Genomic DNA, 15,170 nt, shown 5'->3' with positions numbered 1-15,170 from the left:
GCTCATATTGACCACTACAAACAGGGATGGAATTACAAAGTGTGGTGCGCTCTAGTTTGACCGCAACAGGCATCTTCTGGCTCCGTCATTAAAGTGGAAATAAACACCTAATCTCCGCCCACAAATAGAGCTGCTAAACTAGACTGTAGAGGAGGAGAGGAGGGCGAGATCTGGGGGTATAAAGAAGAGTCTTTATTTATTATTAGTTTATTTAATAGGGACAATGCACATGTCAATGCATCAGAGTTAGCTTAAATGGCTATTTTTCATTTGATCGGATGTTAAAAAGTCATCCTGAAAACCAAAGGCAATATTAGAAAACATGGCGTTGCATCTCTATGATTCAGAGAGATTTAAAAGTACACTACTGAGAACAGCTGACAGGTTTGATTATTAAAAAGCCACTTCCTCAGGTGTATTTTAAATGTGTTGTATGCAGCCATTGACATTTTATTTATTGCAAACTTGTAAGAAAGCCATGTGAGTCACTATACGACTCTTTGGGGATGAGAATTGATTGGCTGTCCGAGGGCGAGCCACCCTGCTTCACTTTTCTGTCTGTATAAGCGGTTCTAAAGTCGTGCTATCAGCCAAAAGATTCATGCATGTGTCATTTTTGTAATCCCTGTCGTCCAGGTAGGTTCTATAGTGGTGCATGGGCGTATACCAGTCTATGTGGTTTTATATTTTTTCTGATACAGCTCAAGATGATTCTAAAGATAATCATTTCTGTCCTGCTGTGACTTTTTTAGAATAGATACTTGCTCAAATACATATCTTGTTTTTTGTTTTGTTTTTTTCAGTTGTAGTATATCTGACTTTCGATACTTGACAACCCTACAAGGAAATAACACAACTAGCCAAAGAATATCTTGAGTACTACCATTCCCTTGGGCATCTCGCGTACACACTCACGCAGACTGTAGAGAGAGAAGGGGAGTTGAAGTCCATTACAAGTCTGCATCTCAAACGCCCATTATCCTAAATACAAGCTGTCCCTCACTGTTATAGAAATAAATGCAGTGTAGGTAGTGTACTGAGCAAAAACTACGGCAAATTACAATGGCAGATGTGTAGTTATATCATTTGGCGCATTAATTCACATTAGCAGCATTAAGCAGTCGAAGAGTTGTTTTGTTCGTCGTAAAGGACCGCTACTACTCCCGGCCCCGTGATGGCCATTGAGTGTGTTGCTAGTTTCGTTCGTACATTCAGATTCAGAGACATATGCTAATGCTGCCGTAAACATATGCAGGGCTTTTCACAGTGGAGGTATTAAAACAGCGAGTGGAGAGGGCTGCGCTGTCTGCTATACGTTGTCGGCTACTCTGGCTACATGCTCAGAATGTCAGAAATGTTGGCATACAAGTTGAGTAAAATATATGAAAAATTGATTATGGAAAGAGGAGGATTGTGAAACTGAATCAAAACCAGTTTAATCTGAGGTTTGAACATTTGGTTGTGGAATGGTAGTGTGTATTTGTGTTGTCAATGATACTAAAATTTTAAACTCGATTTCCTTACCAATTACTATACCACAATGATGACAAAAAACACTTAGAATGTTATTTTCAGCACAAAATGATAGAGCCTTCTTTCAATGTTGATAAATTACAAAATTACTCTAAAACTGTTCAAGTAAGGTTACATTTTGTCATGTTTACTTTTTCAGTATTGATACTTGTTAAATTGAGTATCTATTTTCAATACTGGTTTTTAGTATCAGTTAGTATCTGATATTCGATATTTTGGACAAACTTAGTATGTATACATATAATGCGAAAGGTCTGTGGTACGTGTCATGGCGGCAATCCCCAAACCCGTTGGTGGACACTGGAAGTAAGGGATGCCGTCAAGCTGAAGAACGAGTTCTGCAGCTCTTGCAATTGCAGAGGCAAAAACTCAGGACTGGGAGGAGTTTGGGGAGGATGTGGAGGAGGACTATCAGTTGTCCTTAAAGAAATTCTGGCAAATGGTCCGATGTCTCAGGAGAGGGAAGCAATGCTTCACCAGCACCGTTTACAGTGCGGGTAGAGACCTGCTTGACTGGGGACACTGTCGATTACTTCGAGGATCTCCTCAATATAACCGTTACGTCTGGGGACTCGGAGGTGGACTCATCCATCACCCTGGCTGAAGTCACTGAGGTGGTTGGGAAGCTCCTCGGAGGCACGGAGCCGGGGGTGTATGTGATCTGTCTTGAGTATCTTAACTCTGGATGTTGTGAGGCTGTCTTGGCTGACACGCCTTTGCAACATTGCGTGGCGGTCAGGGACAGTACCTCTGGATTGGGAGACCGAGGTGGTGGTCCCTCTATTTAAGAAGAGGAACTGGAGGATGTGTTCACACTCCTTAGCCTTCCCAGTAAGGTTTAGGGAACTGGAGAGGAGAATCTGACCGATAGTTGAACATCGGATCCAGGAGGAGAAGTACGGTTTTCGTCACAACCACGGAGCATTGGACCAGCTCTATACCCTTTCTTGGGTGCTCAAGGGTTCATGAGAGACTGCCCAGCAAGTCCACATGTGCTTTCTGGATCTGGAGAAAGCATTTGCCCATGTCCCTCTTGGTATCCTTTGGAGGTACTCTGGGAGTATGGGGTAAGGGCTGTCTGGTCCCTGTATGACCAGAGCAGAAGCTGTGTTTGCGTTGCCGGCAAAGTGAGGTGCATGTTGGACTCTAGGGCTACTGTTTGTCACCGGTTTTGTTCATTGTTTTTATGGTCAGCATTTCTAGATGCAGTCAGGGGCCATGGGGGGCCGGTTTGGGGACCACAGGATCTCATCTCTGCTGTTTGCAAATGATTTTGTCTTGATGGCTTCATCAGGCCAGGACATGCAAAGTGCTCTGGGGTGATTTGCAGCCGAGTGTGAAGCGGCTGAAATGAAAATCCTAGGTCACAGTTCTCAACCTCAGGTGGGTAGAGAGTCACTGCCTCAAGTGGAGGAGTTCAAGTATCTTGAGGCCTTGTTCATGAGAGAGAAGAATGGAGCGCGAGATTGACAGGCAGATTGGTGTAGTATCTGCACTGATGTGGTTGCTGTATTGGATTATTGTGGTGAAGAAGGAGCTGAGTTGAAAGGCAAAGCTCTTGATTTAACTGTCAATCTACATTCCTACCCCTCCTATGGTCATTAGGTTTGGGTAAAAGGACAAGATCGCAGATACAAGTGGTCAAAATGAGTTTTCTCCGTAGGGTGGCTGGGCGCTCCCTTAGAGATAGGGTGAGGAGCTCAGTCACACATTTTAGCTTGGAATAGGGCTGCTCCTCCATGTTGAGAGGAATTTGCTGAGATGGCATCTGTTCTAATGTCTCCTGGAAGCCTTCCTGGTGAGGTGTTACAGGTATGTCCGACTGGAAGGAGTCCCTGAGAACACCTTGGGGTACCTCCCAGAGGAATTGAAGGAAGTGTCTGGGGTGAGAGAAGTCTGGGATTCAACAACAATTGAATAATTAAAATATATACTGAAATATGCTAATTTATTCAGAACCTGTTCCTTTGCATTTCTGTACAGCCCAGACATTACTCTACAAAAATGTTTTGTCCCGATTTTCTAGACTCATCTGATATATCAGCCTCCTCAGCCTCTCCATCTCCTCTTCGCCACCTTTTGAACAAATACATAATTCTTCCAAGGTTTATCCATTCTACATCATTGTAATAAGTACTGGTGAAGTTGCTGTTGTCTGAGTTATAAAACACCCTTTGGGGAGCACACTTTTGCAAATACATCAAATCAAATTCGAAAACGCAAAAGCAATTCCTCTCACCAAAAATCACAGTTATGAAACTTCTCCAGTTGCCACGTGAATCATCGAGCAGTGTTTCGCTTTCAACAACCATCAATCTAACACTTGGTTTCCCAAAATGGCAACCTTGAGGGAAAAATGTGTTTTGGTGATGGACTTTTTGAAATTATTCACCATCTATCATGTGCCCAATGCGACACTGATGGGGAATGAGTTCGCACTGCCAGCTCCTGTGTTGATGGAAGAATAATTTTGTGTTGTGATTGGGGGGAAAACAAAAGTGAGAAATAGCATTGAAGCGTGAGGAGAGAAAGAGGGAGGGTGACAGCTTGTGAGGTCTCGGGGGCTAAGGGGACATGCGCATTGTCGTAGCGAGATGTGTGATTATGGGATGCCGGGCAGTGGAGTCGCAGTACCCAATACATCATCGCACAGCCTGACATAAATTTAAACATGTTTGGCTAGCGGTGAGACAGGCCCGGTGATGTATATTGGATCGATAGCCTTCATAAACACATCATCAGCACGGTAGCCGCAGCGACAGCCAAACGTCAGCACCATCTGGCCCCTGTCCTCCCTCTGGACCCGGGATCAGCTGGTGTAACTTCCACACACAAACACAAAGGATGACACTGCATTGCACACTCCAGTCTGTGTTAGCACTCGCCAGCACTGGGTTAGCATTAGGGTGATGTCATTGGCTAATGTAGTTTCCACATATGACAGATACGCCTGTTAGTGTAGCTCGTTGGAAAGCTTGGAGTTTCTTGTTTTGATTGTACTGACGGATACTGCGTTTTCTTTACTAGTAGTTCCAAACCCCATATTAGTAGTGGGTGATACTGGCAAAAATATAATATAAAAATAAGTATTTTATGGGTTATCTTAAAGACAATATTACTCCAATCAATAAAAAATAACCTTATAATCTTTAAAACTGTAGCAGCTCACCCTTGCGTCATAGATAAACTCCCGGTTTTCAAATGGGAGTGATTGTCAGGTGGATTAACCGATCGGGGACACGTATGGTCCATCCGTTTTGGAAAAAAATATGACAGGGGGTTGAAAAACATCGTGGATTTCTGCAGAATCAATCAATGAAGCATTAAACTCTGTTAATCTGCGGTGATGTGTCACTAAAAAAATAACAAATCTGACTGCACGATCACATTTGACCGGGCTTGAGACAAAACGGAGGACAAAGGGGACCAGACTGATATCAATGTGTATAAAAAATACAGGGAGATATCATTCTGGATTTGCCAGGCAACAACAACTCACCCTTGTGTCATAGATAACCTTATAATCCATACAACAGTACAATAACTCATTCTTAAGCCATACATGTTATTATTTTTTTTATATATGAGCCACTGTGTCCAAGCAATTCCCATTTTGTATCAATAAACAAGTTATTTTATTAAACTAAACTAAGAAAATCCTATATAGAATTCATAATATCGTCATAGTATTGTGTTAAGCCCTTCAATATTCCCAGAGCCCTTTTCTCTTTGATTTCTTTCAACTGCTCCTGCAGACTCCAACTATAGAACAACAATCTACCACACCAGAGGAGCACTTCATCAGAATAGCATGATGATTATACAGAGCAAAAATGTTGGGAAGCTAGCCAGGAGAACAATGGTAACAATGGGGAATCAGTTCAAAGTGAGTGGAAATTGAAAGGATGTAGGCGACAGGTGGCATCAAACTAGAGGTGTTAATTGGACTTTTCTATAAGGAATCAAGGCTATCTTCAAAGAATATATGACACTGAAGAAAAAGTTCTGAACAGCCTTTAATTCAGTATGAAACTTGGCAGCAAACTAGTGTGCACAATGGAGTACCACTGTCAAAGGCAAAACAATAATATAGTAGTTACCTGCCAAGTCCAGAATCATCTCTTTCTGTGTTTTGTATATACCTATCACCACTCCCTCAGACACCTCGAGTCAGACTGAAACAAGGCTGTGCAATCAGATGTGTTTATTTCAGTGACACGTGAAACAAAGGAGCTCATTGGTCACCCATCACAATTTCTATCACCTCAGATTAGTGCGGTGCTCATTGGTCATTTTCAGTCCCCATTCAGTCCAGACATTTTTGTTTTGAAGCAGATGGACCATTGGCTAATTTACCTGTCAGTCACGCCCATCTGAACCCAAGGAGATTCACCAGTGACCAGACTCACATCTTCATCAAGTGTGGGAGAAGTGTGTGTTCTGGATCCCAAAAACATTGCAGGGCTACAGTCATTTCAATTAGTACTGTCAAAAAAGTATGTTCTGTTTAGATATTACTATTATGTACTAGTCTACAGTTGCCCCCGCCCACCATTTGATTTGGAAATTCAAAATAATCAATACAGCAACTTAAAATACAAGTGCTTACAGTCTGTTGTTGGGGATGATCTTTTGACCGTCCTTGTACCATGTGACCACAGCCTGGGGGTACGACGCCAGCGGAGGAGAGCTGAGCACCGTAGCCCTGCCCTGTGTAACTGTCTTTCTCTGGTCCTCACCCGAGTAGTTCCCCAAATCTGGAAGAAAAATCAGGCAAAATGTGAAAATGTGCAAGTTAACAAATAAAACTAGAGTATATTTTATCATAAGTTAAACTGGAGAGGAAAGAGTGGGTTAAAACTTCATCAAGAGACACTATATTTGTAGAAGTGAAAAGTTATCTGTAAAAAAGTATACACCTTTGTCACTGTAATTGCTACTTCAAAAGTATTATGTGCTACTGTAAATGTATACTAGCACTGCCTTTACTTTGAATACTTTAATGAAAGAAAAAAAAAAAACACTGAGGACATTTTTTACAAACTTTGTGGTAGTATTTGCCCGGGTACCTATTGTTCCTGGCACCATTCATTTCATCTATTTATTCCAAGCGAGTCAGGAAAGTAAATATACATGTCTCCAATAAACACATAAAACAAATTCTTCTTATTTAAGCTGGAAAAAGAGTGGGAAGAGGAAAGTTATTGAGTCCTGCCCCCGTCTTTCATTAAAAACAAAACACATAATGCTTTTTTATTATTCCTCCAGTTCTATTCATAACAATAACATAAAAATGTATTATAGGTCACAATGGGATAGGGTTGACGAATCGAATATCAGATATGTAACAACACTAAAACTAGTATCGAAACTAGAAACTCATTTGAGCAAGTATCGATACTAAAAAAGTCACATTCACAGGACGAAAATGAACCTTTTCTGAATAGCTTTAGAATGAAAGTATGGGACACATTAACGAGTATACACCCATGGACCACTATGGAACCTACAACTGAGGGATTACGCAGATATAAATCCACATAGCATAAAAGAAAATACTGTTATTTAATGCTGAAAATGATTTCTATTATTTAAATTGTCTATTTTCTAAGTTGTTTTTTTTTCGTTTTGTTTTTTTATGATCATAGTATCGGAATCAGTATTGAATATCGAGTCTATTCCTGAGCCTCAGAATAGAGTTTTAGTGTCATGATAACAGTGCAATGGGACTATAAGAAAGTTAGCACAGCAAGCACAAAGCAAAAAACAATACTGGTAGGGGGGAAAGGGCAATATGGCACATTTTAACCTGTTTCTTTCTGTATTCTGACAAAACCATGTACCATTATAGTAAGACTTCAATTTGTAGTATTTCTATTTATATTTTAAGTCCTGCTATTTTTGGAAACACAAAAATATCATAGTAATAATAAGACTAAAGGTACCCAATTTATTTGTGAAAAACAGAAATAGTTCATTTTAAAAAGCTTGCAGTGGTCCAAAGTTATTCCTCACTTCCCTGTGTATTACGAGAATCCTAATTATTGTTCACTTCCTTTCAGAAATGTTTTGGCCAGCTAAGTTGGCCGGCGTTGACATCCATCTCTGTTTTTGGTATACCAGAAACGAGGAAATAAAAGGTTCCGTCTTGATACAATAACGTGCCACTGAAAACTTGAAAACTGTTTTACTGTGTTTGTCTTCTGTGTGGCTATATCTGTGTGGCATTTACAAAATCATTAATACCACTGCGGCATCCATCAAAAATAGACTTCACATAAATGAGACGTTAAGCTTTACTTTTCCTTTTTGTTCCTGTACAATTTGAGATGTTCTTGTCATTCCTTTGAAATGGTGCTGCGATTGTGATTCTAAATTGTGATTAGCGTCAGACTGGCTGATGGTGAAGGAGATGCTGGATTAAGTATAGTAAACACAGTGTACTCACAGGCCACGTGCACTTGGGTCTTCCAGTGTATGATCGCTCCCATCCGGTTCCTCACCACACACTGGTACAGGCCCGCATCCAAACGCTGCGTCTGCTCTATGGACAATCTGCAACACACACATATACGTACACAAGGTCAGGGTCAAAGGTCGTGGTTAAGTTCATGATCACACTGGAAAGAAAAAAAAAATACATGAAAGATATGGTCAAATTGATTTGATGACAATTTGACACAATTTTTGATAATGCTTTAATTTTTTCTAATTAAAATATATATATATGGACTTCTATCTGAAATTCATGAGAAAAAAGAATGTTTATCAGAGCTACTTACTTTTTTGAATTTTATTTTTGTGTTGAGATATATTCATGCATGTTTCAGTAATCCTGCAGATTAAATGCGACTATATAAAGAGCGTAAAACATTATGTAATTTACCAAGTACTTACATGTTAGCCAAACGCCTTGTCAAAAGGACAGCTAATGCAAAGGTCATGTTAATTCAGCTTTTATTATCTTTTCTGTTGCCAAGCTAACTCTCACTCAAGATGCTAGCTAGACAGGACGTATGCAAACTCTTCAAAATAAAACAGGAAGGTGGCTGTTACAAAGTGAAAATACAAAAGATAGTGTAAGAAATGTTTTAGTTTAAGTTAATTTAGCATTACAGTGCTGAGACCTGAGACCTTTTAACTAGTTTATATATGAGATATTTCTTCAGACTTTTATGGATTTAGATTATTTAACCCCACCCCCCTCTCCCCATTACGTGCCTTTCTATCTAATTTTACCTATTTGCTAATGGGTTTGTAAAACTTCTCTCAGGCCAACCCCATTGTTTGTTTTTTATTGCATGCTAATCTCAAAGCTAGCCAAAAATGTTATAAAATGTTCAAGTTAATACAACTCTAACCTAGAGTTAAAGGGGGTATTATAAATCCACAAGGTATTAACTGCTAAGACATAACATATTATATAGTCAGGCTCTCTGTGCTAAGTCACTCTCCCTTCAGATCGCTATCACAACAGAATCAGCATGCATCCCACTAATGAAACTATTGCACTAAGCTCCAAAAACATTTACATAATACCTGTACAACTTAACCCATGCTTGATATTCCTTTTACCAATTTATTAATGCTTTAATACTTGTCCCACCCCGATTTGCAATTGCATGTCCATATGTGCCCACTCCTAACTCCCTAACCTTGATCTGAGCAAGGTCCACTCGTCCCAGCCCCAAAGCACCAGACGAGGGGGAGGAGACGCCCAGGAGTACCCTCTGTGCCAAACAATGTGTTACCAACATTTTTATTATTATTTTGCAGCGTTATGCTTGTCTAATGGAGGATTTGGCAGCCACTTACACACAGGGATAGCAGATCGGACATCACTACGGGGCTCATTATGAAGTCCAGAAGGGGTTGAGGGTTTAACTCCCCGGCTGTTGGTGCACGTTGCCAGTGTACACAAAACCGAAACACATTGATTCGTATGAAAGAGCCCATCTGTTCTCATGAAATTGGATGGGAATCGGGTGCATCATCTTTGTGTGCCTAACTATCCATTTTAACAACAGCTAAAGACCATTCAAGTACAGGTCCAAATGAGGAATTTCAGTCCAACAAGTCCGTGTCTTTCCAAAAGGTGTAAAGGGATGGTCAAATTCATGGCGTGACAAATTTTAATCAGCTTTTAGAATTATAATTATTAAAATTTATAAAGCTTCTATGTTAGACTTCTGTCTGACTTTGGACATTTTTTGACAGATAAACCAATTTAAACCAATAGAATGAACATAATTTTTTGTTTTGTTACAGATAGAATACATTTTAAAGGGAGGGTATATAAAATTTGTATTTCAGATTTCATGAACATCCATGTCACCAGATACAAGGTTCAATATTGTACTGATAATAATTGCAATGTATTCATAATTATATATAAAAAAAAAAAAAAACAACAACATTACAATTAGACTTTTTGATTCTCAAGATGATCATCCAATCAGAAAGCAGGATGAACGTCACATGAGTCCCTTATTTAGGTTACCAGTTGCTATGACTAAAACCAAAAGGACTCTAGGAGTATTCCATCAGAGTTACTTCAGCCAAGGCTTATACTTAAATCCTAGGCTAAAACAAGAATCATCTTTAGGTGAAGCCTTAAAGAACACATATTTTGGAAAATTGACTTTTTGGAGTTTTTTATCATGTTATAACATTGTTTCTTCATGAAAAACATACCTGAAGTTGTATTTTGCTTTATTTACATTTGATTGATGAATCCTGTCCCATCAAATTTTGAATTTTCCAGTTTTGTGATGTAAAAGGTAAAAGTCCTGATGTTTCCTGCACAATTTCTAGGTCCACATAAAATTGCGATCACTGCAACAGCATGTTTCTGTTAGCATGTCGCGAAAAAAAGTAGCTAACCCTAGTTGAGGGTTGTTTATTGAATTGGAATTACCTCTATTGCCAGTAGATGGCGACCTAACCCCAGTTCCCAGTATTGGAGGATACCTGTTGAAACAAGGTGTCTATTGCTTAAAACTCCAAATTAAGTAAAAAGTCTAACCACTGTCCTGGTTTTAATTTTTTTTAGGGGGAAGACGACAATCTGAATAGGTGATAATGTGAAAAAACGACAAGAGGTATATTTTATCAGTGATCATAACTTCTTTACAGTCTCAATCAATATATCACATATGTCTCCTTTTTGTATCATCCATTTCAGTTACAGAATATAGCTCAGTTTTATATGCTTTTCCACATTTCATCCAAAGCCAATTATTTAAATGCAGACATGTTGCCAAGATCCCTAATAACATTGTGTTCCTATTATTGGACATTTTGTTTTGCCCATAAACCTAACCACGAGTGGCTAACAGCAGCTGGCCGTATAACAGCTACTAACAGTGGTGCCTTTGGGAACATAGAGTTACTAAGCAGTTCTATCTGTCCAATAGTACCCTCCTCCTGGACACTGCCCAATCTGCTGAAATCTGCTGGCTCGGCTTCGCTCTATTCGGAAGTACATTTGTCATAGTTGCCCAAGACCAGGGTAAAATATGGGTTTGTTTAACTCTTACAAACTGTGGGTTTAGTCAGTATGTGCTACACTGCTAACAGATAGATGCTTCTTCCTCTTCAAGGTAAAGGTAAAAAGGTAAAACGTTCTGTCAATGCATGAACGCACCATGCATGAGTTGCGATGGGGAAGTGCTGTCATCATTCTAAAATTTCACACGTTTTAAGATCAGAACCAATTTTGATAATGATTGTAAGACAACAGAATGACATTTTCAACAAAATAATAGTACTTTCTTAATGTTAACATGTGGTCTTATACTAGTGCTACTAAAGCTTATAATAATTCTAAAACTGTTCAGGGAAAGAACATTTTGGTCACATGTGATTTTTTGATTGATAAATGAATATCTAGTTCAGTACTAGTGTTGATTAGTATCTGATTTTCATTACTTTTGACAGTCCTACTGTGGAGTGTTCAACAATCCATCCACACAGAAATGCAACTACTGGATAGACTGCATAATAACGCTATCTCTTTCTCTGATTGGTTAATCCGCCTGTCACTCACGCCAATCTGAAACCAGGGAGACGGGATACTGTTCCAGACCCACGCATCTCTGTAAAGTATTGTTGCTCAATTATTGGTCTCTTACTATGGCAACCTCTACTTAAACAGGTCACAGCTAATATGCTATCTTTTTAAGTGCATATGTAAATTTTATGTTAAATATGTGCCCAAGGTTTGTGAAAATCCAGCCATCCTTTTTTTTTGTTTTATCTGGGCTCAGGTCGTAGAGGCAGCAGTTGAATTGCTATAAATCTGAGCAAACAGATCCGTGCAGAGAAACCTCGAGGTCAACTGACTTTAGTCTAAATTGTGTCTGGCAACAAAGTTTGGAGAATTTACGCAAATAAAGGCTGTGAAACTGTTTTTGCAAACTCTAACTAATATTGGTTGTAATGGTGAACTAAGGCTGTTTCTGGCAATTATTGAAACATAGCCACACTAGTGCAAACTTTGGTAAATAGATAATAGATAAATGCTGTTCTCTTCTAACAGACAGCAAAGGCCAACCCATTTTTCCACAGAGAACACAGTGATGGGTTTCAAATCCATCACCTGTTATGAAAAAAAGGGCCGAATGAAAGAGCGGCTCTAGCAGTTTCAAAGGCCGAAGTCTGCATTTACACCACATCCCCATAATCCAGGATACAACGAAAGGTTGCTTGAACAATTTCTTTCCTGGATTTGTTTCTGTGATAAAATATCATTTTGATTTTAGGCTGTTACATAAGTCCGAGATATGTAATTTAAAGGAAGTTTTTGTCAAGCCAAAATCCAAGAAATTTTTAACTGGTGACTCTCAATCGATGTACCATTTAGTGTATAAAGATTTGTAGCTTGCACATCACTTAAATGGTAAATATTTTATGTGCATTCAAAGATAATTTAAGAGTTATGATGGAATTTTTCTTTTCATTAAAATCTTGCTGCAGTTTTAAAAGCACCTGATCAGCAAAGGGAGCACTTGCGTACAAAACAGCACCACCTGTATATAAATGTATGAGGCTACTGAGTTGTCCAGAGTGTGTAGAACCTCCAAGACTGACCTGTACTGAGGAGACCAGTCAGTGATATTGGTGCCGTTGAAGCTCCAGCGGTACTCCAGGGGCCAGCTCCCTCCGGCCAAGCAGCTCAGCACCAGTCTATTCCCCTCCAGCACCACCTGCTGGACACGGGCGGTGCCACGCAGGTATGGTGCCACTTCTGCAATAAGAAATACACACATTTACTTTACTTATGCGGCTTGGACTCTAAGAACATACATTTGTATCTCTTTTCTCTGGAACAGGTCAATCAAATACCATGATTGAAAGAAGAAACAAGATAGTGTAATCGCTCATTCGTCCAAGAGTGGTTCCATCAGAATCAGAATCCTTTTATTGCCATCGTTTGTGAACACAGTTCACAAACTAGGAACTTATTTTGGTGATAAAGTGCAAAATAAAACATAAAACACACTGAATAAATACAAATACAAATAAGGGCATGCAAGTAAAAAAAAAAGATATGCGTAAAAATAAAATAAAATACTTAAGGTAGAAAATATATACAACAGCATCAGAACAACAGTGCAAACATGACTTATTAAAGTGACCGGTGTTATAAAGTGTCCAGTTTTGTGCAAATATTATAAAGTGTTCATGAGACAAACGGCAGAGGGGAAGAAAGGTTCTGGTCCCAATGGACCGTAGCCTCCTGCCAGAGGGAAGTGGCTCAAATAGTCCATGTCCAGGGTGAGAAGTGTCAGCTGCTATACGGCCTGCTCGCCCCCGAGTCCTGGAGACGTACAGGTCCTGTATAGATGGAAGGCTGCAGCCAATCACCTTCTCAGCAGAGCGCACAATGCGCTGCAGTCTCTGTCTGTCCCTGGCAGTGGCCCCAGAGAACCACACAGTGATGGAGGAGGTGAGGATGGACTCAATGATGGAAGTGTAAAACTGCACCATCATCTGGACTGGCAGCTTGCGTTTCCTCAGCTGCCGCAGGTGGAACATCCTCTGCTGGGCTTTCTTGATGAGGGAGCTGATGGTCGGCTCCCACTTGAGATCCTGGGTGATGCAGGTGCCCAGGAAGCGGAAAGAGTCCACAGTGGTGATGGGGGAGTCTGTCAGGGTGAGGGGAGGCAGGAAGCTGTGACTTTCCTGAAGTCCAAAATCATCTCCACTGTCTTCTAGGCGTTAAGCTCCAGGTTGTTGCTGCTGCACCAGGACACCAGCCGGTCCACCTCCCTCTTGTAGGCAGACTCATCGCCGTCCGAGATGAGTCCAATGAGGGTGGTGTCATCCGCAAACTTAACCAGTTTGACGGAGTCGTGGCTGGAGGTGCAACAGTTGGTGTACAAGGAGAAGAGCAGGGGAGAAAGTACACAGCCCTGTGGAGATCCTGTGCTGATAGTCCGAGTGTCCGAGACATTCTTCCCCAGCCGCACGCGCTGCCTCCTGTCCGTCAGGAAGTCAGTGATCCACCTGCAGGTGGAGTCAGACACATTGAGCTGAGCGAGCTTGTCCTGGAGCAGAGCAGGGAGGGTGGTGTTGAATGCAGAGCTGAAGTCCACGAACAGGATCCTGGCGTAGGTTCACGGGGAGTCCAGATGCTGGAGGATGAAGTGAAGGGCCAGGTTAATGGCATCGTCTACAGAACGATTGGCTCTGTAGGCAAACTGCAGAGGGTCCAGAAGGGGGGAGGTGAAGGACTTGAGGTGGTGCAGGACCAGGCGCTCAAGTGACTTCATGACTACGGACGTCAGCGCCACAGGTCTGTAGTCATTAAGTCCAGTGACCCTGGGCTTCTTGGGGACGGGCATGATGGTGGACAGCTTGAAGCAGGCTGGGACGTGACATGACTCCAGGGAGGTGTTAAAAATGTCCGTGAAGACAGGAGCCAGTTCCTCAGCACAGTGTCTAAGGGTGGAAGGAGAGACACCGTCTGGGCCCGTGGTCTTACAGGGGTTCTGCTTCCTGAAAAGCTTAGTCATGTCCTGCTCCAAAACTGTGAGGGCAGTGGGGGAGGAGGTGGGTTTGGAGGTCATGTCCATGATGGTGGGGGAGGAGGGGGAGGGGTGTGAAACTTCAAACCTTGCATAAAAGCTGTTTAACTTTTCTGCTAGTTAATATAGTACAAGCCAATCAAATGCACTTAACAATGCGGCAGGAGAGACAGCCAATGCACAACATGTCTACGATGATGTTAGCTACTAAACAAGAGCAGACCAGATTCACTTTAAAACTCCTCCCTATGGGGCTGAACTTGGTTAGCTCAGAGTATCTCAAGCCACTTCCATCAAATTGAAAATGGCTTCTGGATGGGAGCAGAAATGTCCTGATTTCAAAAACAATGCTGAAATGACCACTATTGTTTAAAGATAAAATAATTATGATTGAGAAGTAATACAATTATACAACAATGGGTTAAATGAATAACTTTAAACGTTTCTCAAAGTTCTTTACATTAGTGTATTATTCATTCTCTCCCCAGTGGATACCTCTGTAGTCACAGTTGTCGTGGGGCTTAATGGCAGAGACATGGCTCTCATTCTGTGTCAACGGCATCTCTCACCAGCGCCACACATGTCAACACCATTAACCTTTACTGT

The 15,170-nt window shown here is 40.9% G+C and overlaps 1 protein-coding gene across 1 annotated transcript in view; it reads right to left on the bottom strand.

The window, feature by feature from the left end:
- Positions 1 to 15,170, bottom strand: part of LOC117369807 (protein sidekick-1-like) — a 261,478-nt gene that overhangs the window by 109,746 nt on the left and 136,562 nt on the right. The window contains exons 3-5 of the mRNA XM_055222923.1: positions 12,625 to 12,781; positions 7,982 to 8,088; positions 6,143 to 6,290 (exon numbers count right to left, since the gene is read on the bottom strand). Coding sequence (XP_055078898.1) covers positions 6,143 to 6,290; positions 7,982 to 8,088; positions 12,625 to 12,781 — 412 coding nt within the window. The remainder of the gene's footprint in view (positions 1 to 6,142; positions 6,291 to 7,981; positions 8,089 to 12,624; positions 12,782 to 15,170) is intronic.

This window comes from Periophthalmus magnuspinnatus, chromosome 1 (genome assembly GCF_009829125.3).
Source record: "Periophthalmus magnuspinnatus isolate fPerMag1 chromosome 1, fPerMag1.2.pri, whole genome shotgun sequence".
In the NCBI taxonomy this organism is placed as follows: domain Eukaryota; kingdom Metazoa; phylum Chordata; class Actinopteri; order Gobiiformes; family Gobiidae; genus Periophthalmus; species Periophthalmus magnuspinnatus.
This window is presented reverse-complemented; position numbering and strand designations above follow the sequence as displayed.